At 40.8% G+C, this 12,563-nt stretch overlaps 1 protein-coding gene across 1 annotated transcript in view; it reads right to left on the reverse strand.

Moving 5' to 3' along the window:
* The window catches only part of snd1 (staphylococcal nuclease and tudor domain containing 1), a 168,477-nt gene that overhangs the window by 57,607 nt on the left and 98,307 nt on the right, over positions 1–12,563 (reverse strand). Inside the window, exon 16 of the mRNA XM_087172590.1 lies at positions 6,095–6,283. Within this exon, the coding sequence (XP_087028716.1) occupies positions 6,095–6,283 (189 nt within the window). The remainder of the gene's footprint in view (positions 1–6,094; positions 6,284–12,563) is intronic.

Below are 12,563 nucleotides of genomic sequence, written 5' to 3' on the forward strand. Positions count from 1 at the left end.
GGTATCTAGCCCAGTCATTAATTGAATATCACTCTCTGTGATTGGCCATGTCATGGTCACTGTTCCTGTCTCAACACCATACATCTTCCATTTGTTAAATCATAAGGCAACAATGACAGCAGTAAGCAATAGATGCGAAACATAGAAGAGAGGGATGACTGGCACGGTAATACAGGTGCAATCACCCTGTGTGCCCCTGAATGTCATAAAGGCTCACTTCTTCATAAGGCCCAATGCTATTTGGGTGAGAAAAGTAATAACAGTAATGATTTCATGTTCACCACAAATCTCCAGCCAGGGACTAAAACCAAAATGGCTGAGCAGGAGATAATTTGCAGGAGCAGCAAGGGGATTTGGCTAAAACAGACCTAAATTGGAGAAACACTGGGCAGACTCAGAAACAGAATGAGTCAAATTTATTTTGTTATTTAGCTTGAAGCCTCCATAGATGAGCTACTTTAATATTAATCCCCAGCATTTTTCCATGATATTGCCTGATGACTGCCACAGGTTATTTCACTATGAGAGGCCAAGAAAAATGGGAAAAGAGAGAGGAGAAGATTGCAACCCTGAAAGCGTTTCAATGGCTTCGGGGCTTAAGGAAGCACTGAGCATGGTATTAATAGAAAAGAGACCGTCATCCATGGAAACCAAACAGGGCTGCCTGTATGTAATTCTACATAGACTATTTACAGAGGGCTGAGAATCAGCATGCCACACACATATCAGAAAATGGTCCCTCATTGGACAAATCATGTGTTTCCTTTAAATTTACTGAATGTAAATGGCTCCAGGTAAAATATACAATACCATGTAGATTTTCATAAAAATCCTATAATTGTAACTGGACAGAATGCGGACCATAGCTAATCCTTGAGAGTGAAACCAGTCCTCTGGAGGTAAACTTCCTCCAGCCTGAACTAAGAGACACAAGCCTATTAGCTTTGCTAAAAGCCCAATTATCTTGATTCATCCACAGCATGTTCCTGCTTAGCCAGGTGTGTGATGTGCTGACTGCTGAGAAGACACAGCTTATATGAGAGGACAGGGAGATGTTGCTTTTTACAAACCTTGAAAACAATAAAAAATTATACATAAATAGCGAGTGGCGTGGGGATTTCTGGTTAGATGTTTGCCTTGAAAGGCAAGCCACTTGACCCTTGAGAGACTGAGCCAGAGGCAACTGAAGTGAAATAAAGGGGCAGAAATTGCAACATACTGATATAATGAGACGTGATTACAATGCTAGTCAGACAATCACAGCAAATCAAAGCACTGTGAATTGCTTCGCAGTACAAAAATGGTCGGTCTGAGCCATGTGTTAATGTATACTTGTGTACAGGCCCTTTGGCGAAGTGGCAGTGGCTGGACTTGCATCTCTGGATTCCAACCAAAAAAACAGATAGCTAAAACAAGATTATGTACTTCCATCAGGCTCCGCCAAGGACACGTCACCAAGCTCAATGTCAAAACGATGCTGCTTCAAGTACTTTGACAAGTGGCGTTGATGGACGGGTGAAGTATAAGAACCGGCAGCACCGGTCCCTGGGTTTATACTTCCGAGGGATTTTTTCCCTCAAAAAAGAATGCAAGTGATGCAGGTGTCTGACTCACTGTGGCCAAAGAGCAGGCCAAGGAAGGAACCGTTAGGCACAATCCAAAAACTGTAAAGCAGCTAAGGGGAACAAGGGCATGACACAGGGCATCTGAAAAGACATTAATCCGATTAATAGGAAGGGATTCCAAGATGATTAGTTGAAGGAGGACAGAAAAAAAGAGAGGGGGAACAAGTGACGAGAGTAAGCATAAGGATGTGAGAACACTGAAGAGATTAAAAGAAAGACTGGCTTGTGAAGAGGGCTGAGCAGAATTGAAGGAAAGGGGCGGGCGGTGATGAAAGAGGGAGAGTCCCGTGACATGAAATATCTTTAACAGGGGTTGTCATATCCTCTTTTGTTCTCTTTCTCCACTCCCTCTCTTTTCCATCTTCCTCTCTCCACTCTGAGACCCATTGGAGTGTGGTAATCTCCTTCAAGGTTGGGTAATTACAGCAAAAAACCCCTTGCTCAACAGAAAGCACACTGGTTATTATTGAGGGCTGATTGTTGATTCACCTCTTCATAATTAGGCCACTCCAATTACTAGCATGTTTCCTTCCTTGGCTAGCTTACAGTTATTAGGTTGCTTTTCTTTCAAGCAGATGTATGCCTTCACCCATTAATGTTCCACAGCGGAATTTGAGCTTTTCCTTTACAGCACTTACAGTACTAGCGGAGCTAAACCATCCAATTCATTAAAATTGTTCAAAGCAGTCCAAGTATGAGGCTGCGTCACAAGTTTTTCTTAATATTGTTTATTATAATAATGTTGTTAGTCACAAGAGTGGACTATTTCCCCCCCAAGAAACACCTCTACAACAATAGTTTATCATTTTCTGAACTCTGAAATTCCTAATCTGTTGCTTTTTCTTTACAAGTGTTTACTTTGCTCAGACCTTAGTGACATTTTAAGTAGTATTGCTATCTTTCAATATGAATAAAGTGTCTGTTTACATGACTAAGGATTAAATGTATTATAGTACAGAAATGGCTATATCTCAAAATCTACAAGGAGTTATATCAAATGCCCACTTGATTCAAAACAACTTCACTTTCAATAATATGCACTTTGATCCAGTGTAGATCAAGCATGTCGAATTAATGTTGAAAAGAAAAGAAAATCTAATTTGTCTACCAATTGAGGCATTATAAATATGTGAGAATGCACTTTTCTTCCGAAAAAAAATTCTGTGGGTCTTTTCCTTAACATACAAAATATAGCTGTTAGTCATTAATTTCTTATTATCAACAGAGAAGACATTACCAAAAAGCACTCAACATTGGAGGATGTTTCAAAGCTCTGACTTGCAAAGAAGAACCAAGAGCTTCTGGGGGAAACTGATTCCTTTTCATTACCCCTACTCTTCATTTCAGAGTATTTCATTTCATTTTTTGTTTCTGAGTTTTAAAAAAAGTCCCTTGAGGCACAATCAAATATTGACAAACCACACCTTAGGTGAACTTAAATAAAAACTGCAGCCAGTGTCTCTATAGTCGAAATCTCTGCTCCCAGTCCACTGCTACTATCTTGTCAAATTTATTTCTCTCAGCTGCAGCATGGGAATACTGGAACATCATACTGTATGAATAGCTGCAATGAGCCGTCTCATATTACAATGACAAAACGCAGTGTTTTTGCAACGAGTCTTGTTTACAGAGATGCCTGGTAAGCAAGAATTAGTTTTTCTACCCCTAGGAGAATCCAAATATATATACAAGAATGCTTTGCAAAACCAGGCAAGAGATTTAAGAAGAGGGCATGAGCATTGCTTGGCAACAACCGAATCATTGTTAAAACAACATGAACTAAGTTTATACAGTGTCCTGGGTCTGTCTTCTAGCTGAATCATGTAAATGTTAACATTGAAAGCATGACAATGGGTTCTGACAGGGCGACACGCTTTAGAGAGATTTATGTAAACAATAGCTTAGCCATAAATAAACATAATGGGGAACAGAATTAGGAATGTGCCCAGGCCTACAACTTGAGTCTTCTGCATGTGTGGAGAATTAGGTCTGCTGTGAGGACAGTTCCAAGAGATGCTGATACACAAGATCAAAATATGCTGAGCTCCAGAAAAGGCTCTTCTTCAAACCCTTTGAAATGCTTCATTTAGAACACAATCACTTTGTCCCATTGGTCTCATTGTAGCAAAAACTCATATTCACTTAAGTCACTCGAACTAAGCAGTTTTGGTTCAGGATGCTACTGCAGCAAGCCTCAATCCCCCTTGTTGTCCTGGGTCCCGGTTGGACCACCAACGCAAAGTTTTCTTTAATGAGTGTGTGTGTGTATGTACACACATCTTCTGAGTGCGCTTCATTACAACAACCTTGCTTCCTTGTGGGGACGCCTGACACAGCAGTACCACTGATGTCTTCCATATCCACAGCCGTAGGGACAATAAAGAGAGGGCAATGAGAAAAGAGGAAGAGAGGGAGGGAGATGGGGAGGAGATGCAATCTGCCCTACCTAGCTTCAGCCTACACACAGACAAAGACCAGCCACGACTTCAAAAGAGAAAGACAGAAAAAAAATGCCCAGCTCTCAGCTATTCTTGAGATGGTCTCTACGGGTTAATTAGAACACCAAGTCCCACCTCATCTGCCTTCAAGTTGCATAGTATGCATTCACACACACATACAACTAACTGCCCTGTGCTCTATTAACACAACACCCTCTCCACCACACACACACACACACACATACATACACACACAAACAAATCAGGCTGTGGTTGATCTGTGCACTGGTGCCTGTGGCAAACTAACATCAAACATAATCACTGTCTGTCTGCTCGACTCAGGCCCAATTCTGCCGTCTTTCCTCTCGGCCCTGTCCGCACTCAGGTTAGCTCAAGTCAAAACCTTGTGGTGAAAGTCAATCTGTCTCAACGCTGCAAAGAGGGTTGGAAACCGGTAGTGAAATTGTCATCAGAGGTGTCAGGAATGTGGCTTCTTGCTGGAGTTAAATTTAAGATGGCAGGGTCAGTGTGCTCACATCGCTGGCAAGATTTCTCCAGACAAAGATTCACCTGCGCATCACTCTCTCTTTCAATGTTTTGAGAATAGGAAGACACAGGTGGAGAGTATTTGTATGAAAAAGAAGAAGGCCAAGAGATCAAGAAAGACAAGTAGGACCGCACTGACTGAACTTGATAAATTCAGGGGAGGGAAAAAGAATACAGCCCCTTCTGGGCTCCAACAATAAATCACATTTATTTAAGAGAAGAGGCATCTGTGACTCCTAAAGGACCTAAATAGGTAGAATTAAGTGGAAGAGAAAGAGTTCAAGAGAGGGAGAGACGGTAAAAGAAATAAGTAACAGAGATGGAGAGAAAGAGGACAAGGATGACAGCTGGCTGGGCACTTCATGCATCTGGCAGGGGTGACTCGTGGAGCCATAATGAAAATGCAGGGTGAGATCGGGATCAGTGTGAGAGAGGCCTCCATCCATCAAAGGACTCCCATTGAGGAAAGAAAGCTTCAATGATAACGGCAAATATGTGGCTATTCTCAGCCCCAGAGGGAGCATTTTCACAATACTGTAGCTGTAACTAGAGGTACTCGCTGCATGTTGATAAAACATTTTAGGCAATTTTATGATGCATGTAGCCAGATAGACTTTAGTATTTCTCAAAGAGGTGTAATGCTGGATAGGCTGATGTGTCCTTCTCTACCTTCATATTTTTCATGGATATGCACTTCCTGGTGTGATAAAAAAAAAAATCTAATTTTTATATTGATGGAAGCCAAAGGTCATGGCACCACCTGTCCTCGTTGGCTGTCGGCCGGGTAGGGGGGGTGGGCTTTGCCTTTGACAAGGGCAGTGTGTGCAAGTTTACAAGAGAATAGTAGAGCTGCTTTTGAGAGGAAAGGTGGGTGTTGCCAAAAGAAGCATCTGGTTGCCAAGCTCTGAAAGAATGTGTTTGTGTTCTCTTATTAGCATAAACAACTTTTTATGTGACTGCATCTTTATTTCTACTAATGAACTGCTAACAAGTACTGATGTTGAAGGTTGAAGGGAAAGCTGGCTGGTTGTGTAGCTTGCATGGAATGGACCATAACCCGACCAGAGCCAGAGAACAAAGTAAAGCCTTAGCACACTCTAAAATATATCCACAGGCAGCCAGACCTGGAAAACCATAGATCTGGGATGTGAAAGCCAACAAAGTAAATCCTCATGTGGTATCCCAGGCTGATGGTTGCTGTGATACCAGACAGTTTTTCTATATAGCACCTGAGAAACATGACACCATGGCCTTTGCTCAATGATACTTCGAAGACAAATGTATCTTGAGCTCTAACTAAATTTAAACAACACTAAACTACTGTAGGTGTCATGCTGGCTATTCAAGTCTTCCTTAAAATAGATTCAGGTGCTTCTTTCACCACTTGGAAGCTTTATGGAGACAGTTTTATGTCATTTGGGAGAAGTCATCACTTTGATAGTTTAATACGATAGTTTAATCTTGCAGGCTCTGTACGGGGCCTACCTTTTCTTTCCTCTGCCGGCATCCCTCCTCAGCTGAGACCAGCGTTTTGTAGTAGGCACTGCGCTCTGCTGTAAAGTGGACCTTGGACAGAGCGTTTTCTACCAGCGCTACTGACAGATTCACACCCTCGATGTGCAGCCAGCCAATGAAGTTCCCTGCTTTGTCCATGCTCTCCACTTCAACTTCAACCTGGAACAGAAGAACAGAGGAGAGGAAAAAAAGAGGGTGGTTAATGTTCTGTATCCAAGAGGTTTGAGATTCCGTTACAGCAATGAAGCTGAGGGGGTCCTCTGCGGAGACACCACTGCTCTTAAGTAGAATCATTAATGGACACTTGTGGGCTCTCTGCTGATTAGGTGGTATGCACACAGAGATCCTGTTTCATTCCTATGGTATGGAAATACCATATAAGTGGTCTTTGGTCTTGGCACACACAAAAACCCTGTAGAGGCCTCTTGTCCTAGTGCACACGGAGGCTAACTTGTCCTTGACATTCTTAATTAAGCACCACTGTCGGCGTTCAATAGATGCAACTTCTGTGTCTTTTTGCAAATAATACAATTCTTAAGTGTAGAAATCAGAGACTGCACAAACAGTATGAGTGGTTTTGAATAAGTGCAGCGTTTGCACTTCAACCTAATTAACACTCAAAATATTGTCATCTACTTTTTTGCAATGTGAATCATTTGCAATTAGTGACAGCTAAGATGCAATTCCTTTAAGTTAACAAATGAGGGCACTGAAATAGCTAACCCTGCTGACAAAGTAGGAAAGATCTTACAACATTGGCCATGATGGACTGTAACCAAATTCTGCCTATTCAGGCTAATTATCTATTCATTACGTTTTGTTTCATAAGTGATGGACGACCGGGGAAAGGAAGAAAAAAAAAAAATCAATCGATTTTATCCTACTCTAAAGCCTCAGTCAGCGAAAAAAGTGAGAGGGCAGGTGTGTTGAAGAGATAGTGAGAAGTCAAGCGATTAAGACTCGGGCTGCTTAGCCCTGCAGCCACAAGGGAAATCTGAGGGGAATTAAGTTTGTAAACTGCTCTGCCTTGTTCTCAGCTAAAGTTAAAAGCTTTTATTAATGAACGCATAATCTGTTCTATTATTAAGCACAAAATTGACAACCTACGCATATAGCAGTGACATACATATATTTCCACTTTCTGGAAGCAGTTTCTATTTGGATCAAGCAATCAGCAGTCCATGAAAATGGCTAAAAGGCATGTACAATAACAGTAACAACACTTTCTTACAGTGGTGCATCAATGCAACAGTGGCTCAAAGAAAAAACAACTGTTATTATTAAAAGTTAAATTGTGCCTCACAATTTCTGTCATGCACAAAAGTAGCTGTTTTCTATTAAACAATAACCATGTAACAATCACTGTACTAGCCTCTGGCACAGTAAAAAAAAAAAAAAAAAAAAGTACTGTAAAGGCTCCATAAAAGACAAAGAGCATCTAGGACACTGTTGTACTCTCCAAGGTCCTGAACATGATACAATCTAAGCTCACTCATACCTCATCTGCTTCTGTGTAATCTGCATCCTCTGACTCTCTTCTTCTCTGCTATCTCGGATACTCACCCCATTTTATCTCTCTTTGTCTCTAAGTGCAGAAGCAGTTACATAACCAGGCTATTAGAGCATCACTGGTCCTCCGAGCACCCAAATGTCAAATGGGGAAGTGGGCGAGTGCTGGAAAAAGGCTAGAATGGCTACAACCAACTTAACTGTTACCAACTACCACTGAGGCAACAAATGCAAAACAAAAATAAAACAGCACTGACAACTAAAAACAACTCTTCACAGGGAAAAATTCCAATTTGGAGGAAAAATAGAAACTAGAAGTTCACTCTGACCGGTGCAGCCGCTGGCCTTCTTCTGGACTAGAATCTGTTCCACTAGGTGTTATAAAATTTAATGCAAAAATAAACTAGAATTAGTTTGCACACTGAGAGCTTCCAAACCAAAAACTGTTTATTATTACTGCAAAAACAGAGAGGGAAATACAAAGGGAACTCTAGCTGCCTTTGTAGAATGAATGGAAGCCGGCTGGATACAAATTTTTAGTTTGATCAGCCCTTTACAGAGAAGGGGAGCTCTAACAATCATTAATTACCTAAAAAAATGCAGTAGTTTATGCCACAAACTCAAAGACAAGTCGTGTCAGTAAGAGGTGGGATCATAGCTCAACAGCCTGCTTCAAATCATTCCAAAGATTTCAGTTTGGTTGCAGGAACTTATCTTGACAGAAGATATTCTGTCGACACTTATTCCTGTATACCCAAAGGTTTGCTCGAGGAAAATATAATTCTGTAGCTATTCATGTAGCAACTACACAAATGTGATGTATGTCACAAGCAAGTGGGGAAAAAAAATCACTCAGCAGGAGAAGTCAGATCAGTCATGCTTTTACAACATCGAGAGATGACAAGAGAACGAGCGGCAAAGATATGCTGAGAGGAGGGAACTGTTTAAGTGAAATTACTCGCAACACAGATATGTGGTCCCGCACTCTTTCCATCATAATAGAGCAAATTAGTCTGTTTTCTTTCCCAGACCACTGATAGAGGAAACTTCATTTACCACATACTGCCAGCCTTATGGAAGAAAGATTTGCCTGCTACTGACAACAGCGCACTGTGACTAGAGGGGCAACATTACTGCATACAGCATTAATAATTGCAAATAGGGCTTCCAAAGTAATGTCAATAATATAATAGAGTACATGTAAAATTACATGACCTGAATGATGCCGCAGCAAGGTCAACAGACTTAAATGGACACGCCAACTTCTGAAAAACACAGTGAAAGGACTTGTTGTACGCCCCTAGCAGAGATGATAATTGCCAATTCATAGGCACAAACATCCAGCTTATCTGCACATTTTCTGAATACCAATAATGTCTTCTAGGGCCATTAGAATAAATCCAAATGTTAAAAAAAATACTAATATGCAGATTTTTGTAAGTATTACTGAACTGTGCACATTAGCTATAATTAGATGCCACAATAACAAATCAGATGTAGCAAGAACAGACAAACTACAAGTCGATGATTCAACATAACCAATGAGTCAATCAACATAAAACTAATCATGTCGCCAGTTACATTTATCCTCATGGACAGAGAGTGATACTCACACTTAAGTCAATAACATCTGTGAATTATAAACCATGGGTGACCAAGACCTTGATAGCATCATTAAATAAAAAGAAACTGGCATTTCACCGGGCAGCAGGGAGAAGATGAAAGAAGCTAATAGGGAGGTCAAATGTGAAATTAAGAAGGACAAATTAATTTATAAAAAGAGAGCGGAGGCCCAATTTTCCACTAGGAGAATAAGATCAGCTTGAAGAGGCTTTAAATCCATGGCAAGATTACAGAGTAATACTGTCGCACTTAATAACAGTAAAGATCTGGAAAATGGACAGATGACAGCTCGTTTATCCAGTGGGCAATCACTGCCAATAATGAGCATATGTCACTTTCTCTATCTGCTTTTAGATTGTTTTTAACTATTTGTTTCATTTATGCTTATATATTGTTTCTAATATTACTGGCATCAATTGTTCTGCTGTTCTGCATTGTGAGCAGACTAAGTTACAGCCTTTCGGACTTTATATAGGATGCTTATTTCAGTTAAGTTGTTATCAGCATTTGTTATATATTGATTAAATGGTTAGTCAATGAAATAATCAATTGATTATTTAATTATGAAAAATATCCTCACTTTAGGAATTATTGCAACCAGTGACTATCTGCTCCAACGTCACTTACTTTGCGTGTAGAAACAGTGCCACCGCAGAGCTCAGGAGCATGATCAGAGTTTGACGAATACTCACAAGTGTAATTTGAGTTCCCCCCTCCCTTTTAAATAAATAGCTTTGGTCACAATGTGGAGAGGACAGGGGAGGCGGAGTGGAAACTGCTTTGAGTAGAGCCCAGATGGTTCCCAGCGGAGGCCTCCTCCGAGCCAAGATGGCTCCCGCCGGAACACAAATGGGCTCTGGTAATCTCATAAACGTTGGGATTGTGTCGACACAGTGGACAGAAAAAGAGAAAAAGGCAAAATACGCATACACACAAGCGCATGAGTGTGTATGTGCATGCACATACACATGTGCAGTAATTCACAAGTATAAAAGACAAAGCCATTTGGTACCACTGAAGTGAAACCTGGCCCGAGGGCATGTTTTAAAACTGCAGATTTAATTCACTTAGCTGTTTGAAAGTGAACAAAAAAAATCAAAAAAGACTGCGGTAGGTGACACATCATGTCAGAGCCATACCCCACACTAAAAGAAAATGAAAGAACACAGTGGGCTGGCAATTTAAAAATTGGCAAGCAATGGGATTTCCTTTTATCGCCACATCCAAACAAAACAAATTTTGAATACCTGGAGGGTAAAAAGAAAATGCATAAATAGCCAAAAGTTATAGAGAACAGGGTGTGCCCACTTATTTGTCCAAGCTATTTAAGAAGCCCTGTGGTCGAACCTGGCACACAGGTTCGAACCTCAATTCAAGTATTACTTTATGCATTCATTATGTGCTGTGCATTCTCTCAGCGGGAAAAAAAGCAGGCTATAAACATAATGCAAGGTACAGAGGAAATTAATCTGTCAGTCAGTGCTTTCAATCATCACTGACGGCAACTCTGCCACTACTTAAATGTGAGTTTTACAGCATATTCCAATTACTGAGATCACACTTATCCCCGTAGAGATTTTAAGTTTGCATGAGTCAAATTACCAGTTTTGGTCATAAAGTTTAAAGGCTGAGGCTTTGACAGAAGCAAACATAGCATTTGTTCAGCGTGTACTCCAGGCTGCTGGTGTGTGTGTGTGTGCGTGTGTGTGTGAGAGACAGAGAGGGAAGTGTATTCTTACGTGCTTGTCAAAGGGGTCCCTGTAATGTGTAGATGCAAACAGTGAACACCGGGAAAACAGACTGGCAGGTGGAGACGTCTTGGCATGTCTTCATTCATTCTCATTAAGGAGCAAGGAGACGGCTGCTTTTATGGCTACTGTTCTCTGATACTTAGCTGGGCTCTTAAGTGTTTTTGAGTGCGTGTGTGTGTGTGTGTGTATGTGTGTGTGTGTGTGTACATATGTATAAAATATAATCAAAGTGAAAATATCGGTAGTTTTAAGTAGCAAGTCAAATGACGCAGGGGATAATATTTTTTCATATTTATTTGAGTGTTAAAGGATTAAGTGCTCATCACATTAATGAATCTGGGTGTATTTGTGTAAATGTACCAGATGTCAGCACACACGGCAAATATGACAAGCTAAGGGGAGGCCAAAAGTTACTGACTAATTAAGAAAACCAGCATCATCTCTCTCCATTTCAGTATAACTATCTGTTCATCTCCCTCATAACCCTGACTCTGAGATAAGAAATACATATGACAGGCATATAGAAGGAAAAATGGATCAGAAAGAAAGAAAGAAAGAAAGAAAGAAAGAAAGAAAGAAAGAAAGAAAGAAGTCACTCCCACCTACAGCCCTTTGCTCATCCAGCAGAATAAGCCATTTATCAAACTGAGCCTTGGAGAAGATTGAAGAGTGATGTGGAGGTGTGTGTGTGTGTGTGTGTGTGTGTGTTCCTTTGTGTGCTGGGGTAAAGAGATCAAAACTCCTCTAAGCAATGAGTGATCCTAAGCTGTAGCTTGAGGTGCAAAGTGGGGAGAAAGGGGAAAAGGGGGGGAGAGCAATCAGATAATCCCTACACATTAATTCATATTCCTAACCTTCCCTATTCACTTTAAAAAAATCAATGACTCTGAACACTTAATTCAGAGTCATGAATGTCACATGAAGAGGACAGTTTGTCCTTTTCATGGGCACATGTGGATTTAAGTAGAAAAAGCTGAGCATCGACGGGTCAGCTTTGCTGCACTAAGCTCAGTCTTGCGTGAAAACTCAATTTGGGGCTATGAACGGCCCCTTCCTACGAAAGTCCTTCATCTCTCTCTATTGCCCCCACATGTTAGCTTATATGGATCATTTTTCTAAGTGGACACACACAGTTGCTTCAAATGATACACCTGTAACACCAAGCAAGACATATGACCACAACTCTGATCAGATTTCAACCAGAAATCAATATCTCGTGAAGGTGTTGCTGTTAGGTGGAGATATTTAATCAAAGCTACATTGTAAACTGAATCAAAGTGTCCAGGATGAGAGATGAGCATGGAGCAAAACAAATAAATACGCGACTACTCGGCAATAAATACACAATTAGTGACAGAATTGTTAAAAGCCATGACAGCTATGTGAAAGGGAACTTGTGTGGCTCCACAGCCGTCCTGTAACGTGTGTGTGTGTGTGTGTGTGTGTGTGTGTGTGTGTGTGTGTGTGTGTGTGTGTGTGTGAGCACAAAATCAGTGTTTAAGGGTGGATGTGTTAAAAAGGTAAAAGTATGTCTGAGATTCTGTGTGTCTGTGCTG

The sequence above is a fragment of the Seriola lalandi genome, unplaced genomic scaffold (assembly GCF_002814215.2).
Source record: "Seriola lalandi dorsalis isolate HSWRI2012SDOR001 ecotype SW California unplaced genomic scaffold, Sedor1 jcf7180002053435, whole genome shotgun sequence".
Classification (NCBI taxonomy): Eukaryota; Metazoa; Chordata; class Actinopteri; order Carangiformes; family Carangidae; genus Seriola; species Seriola lalandi.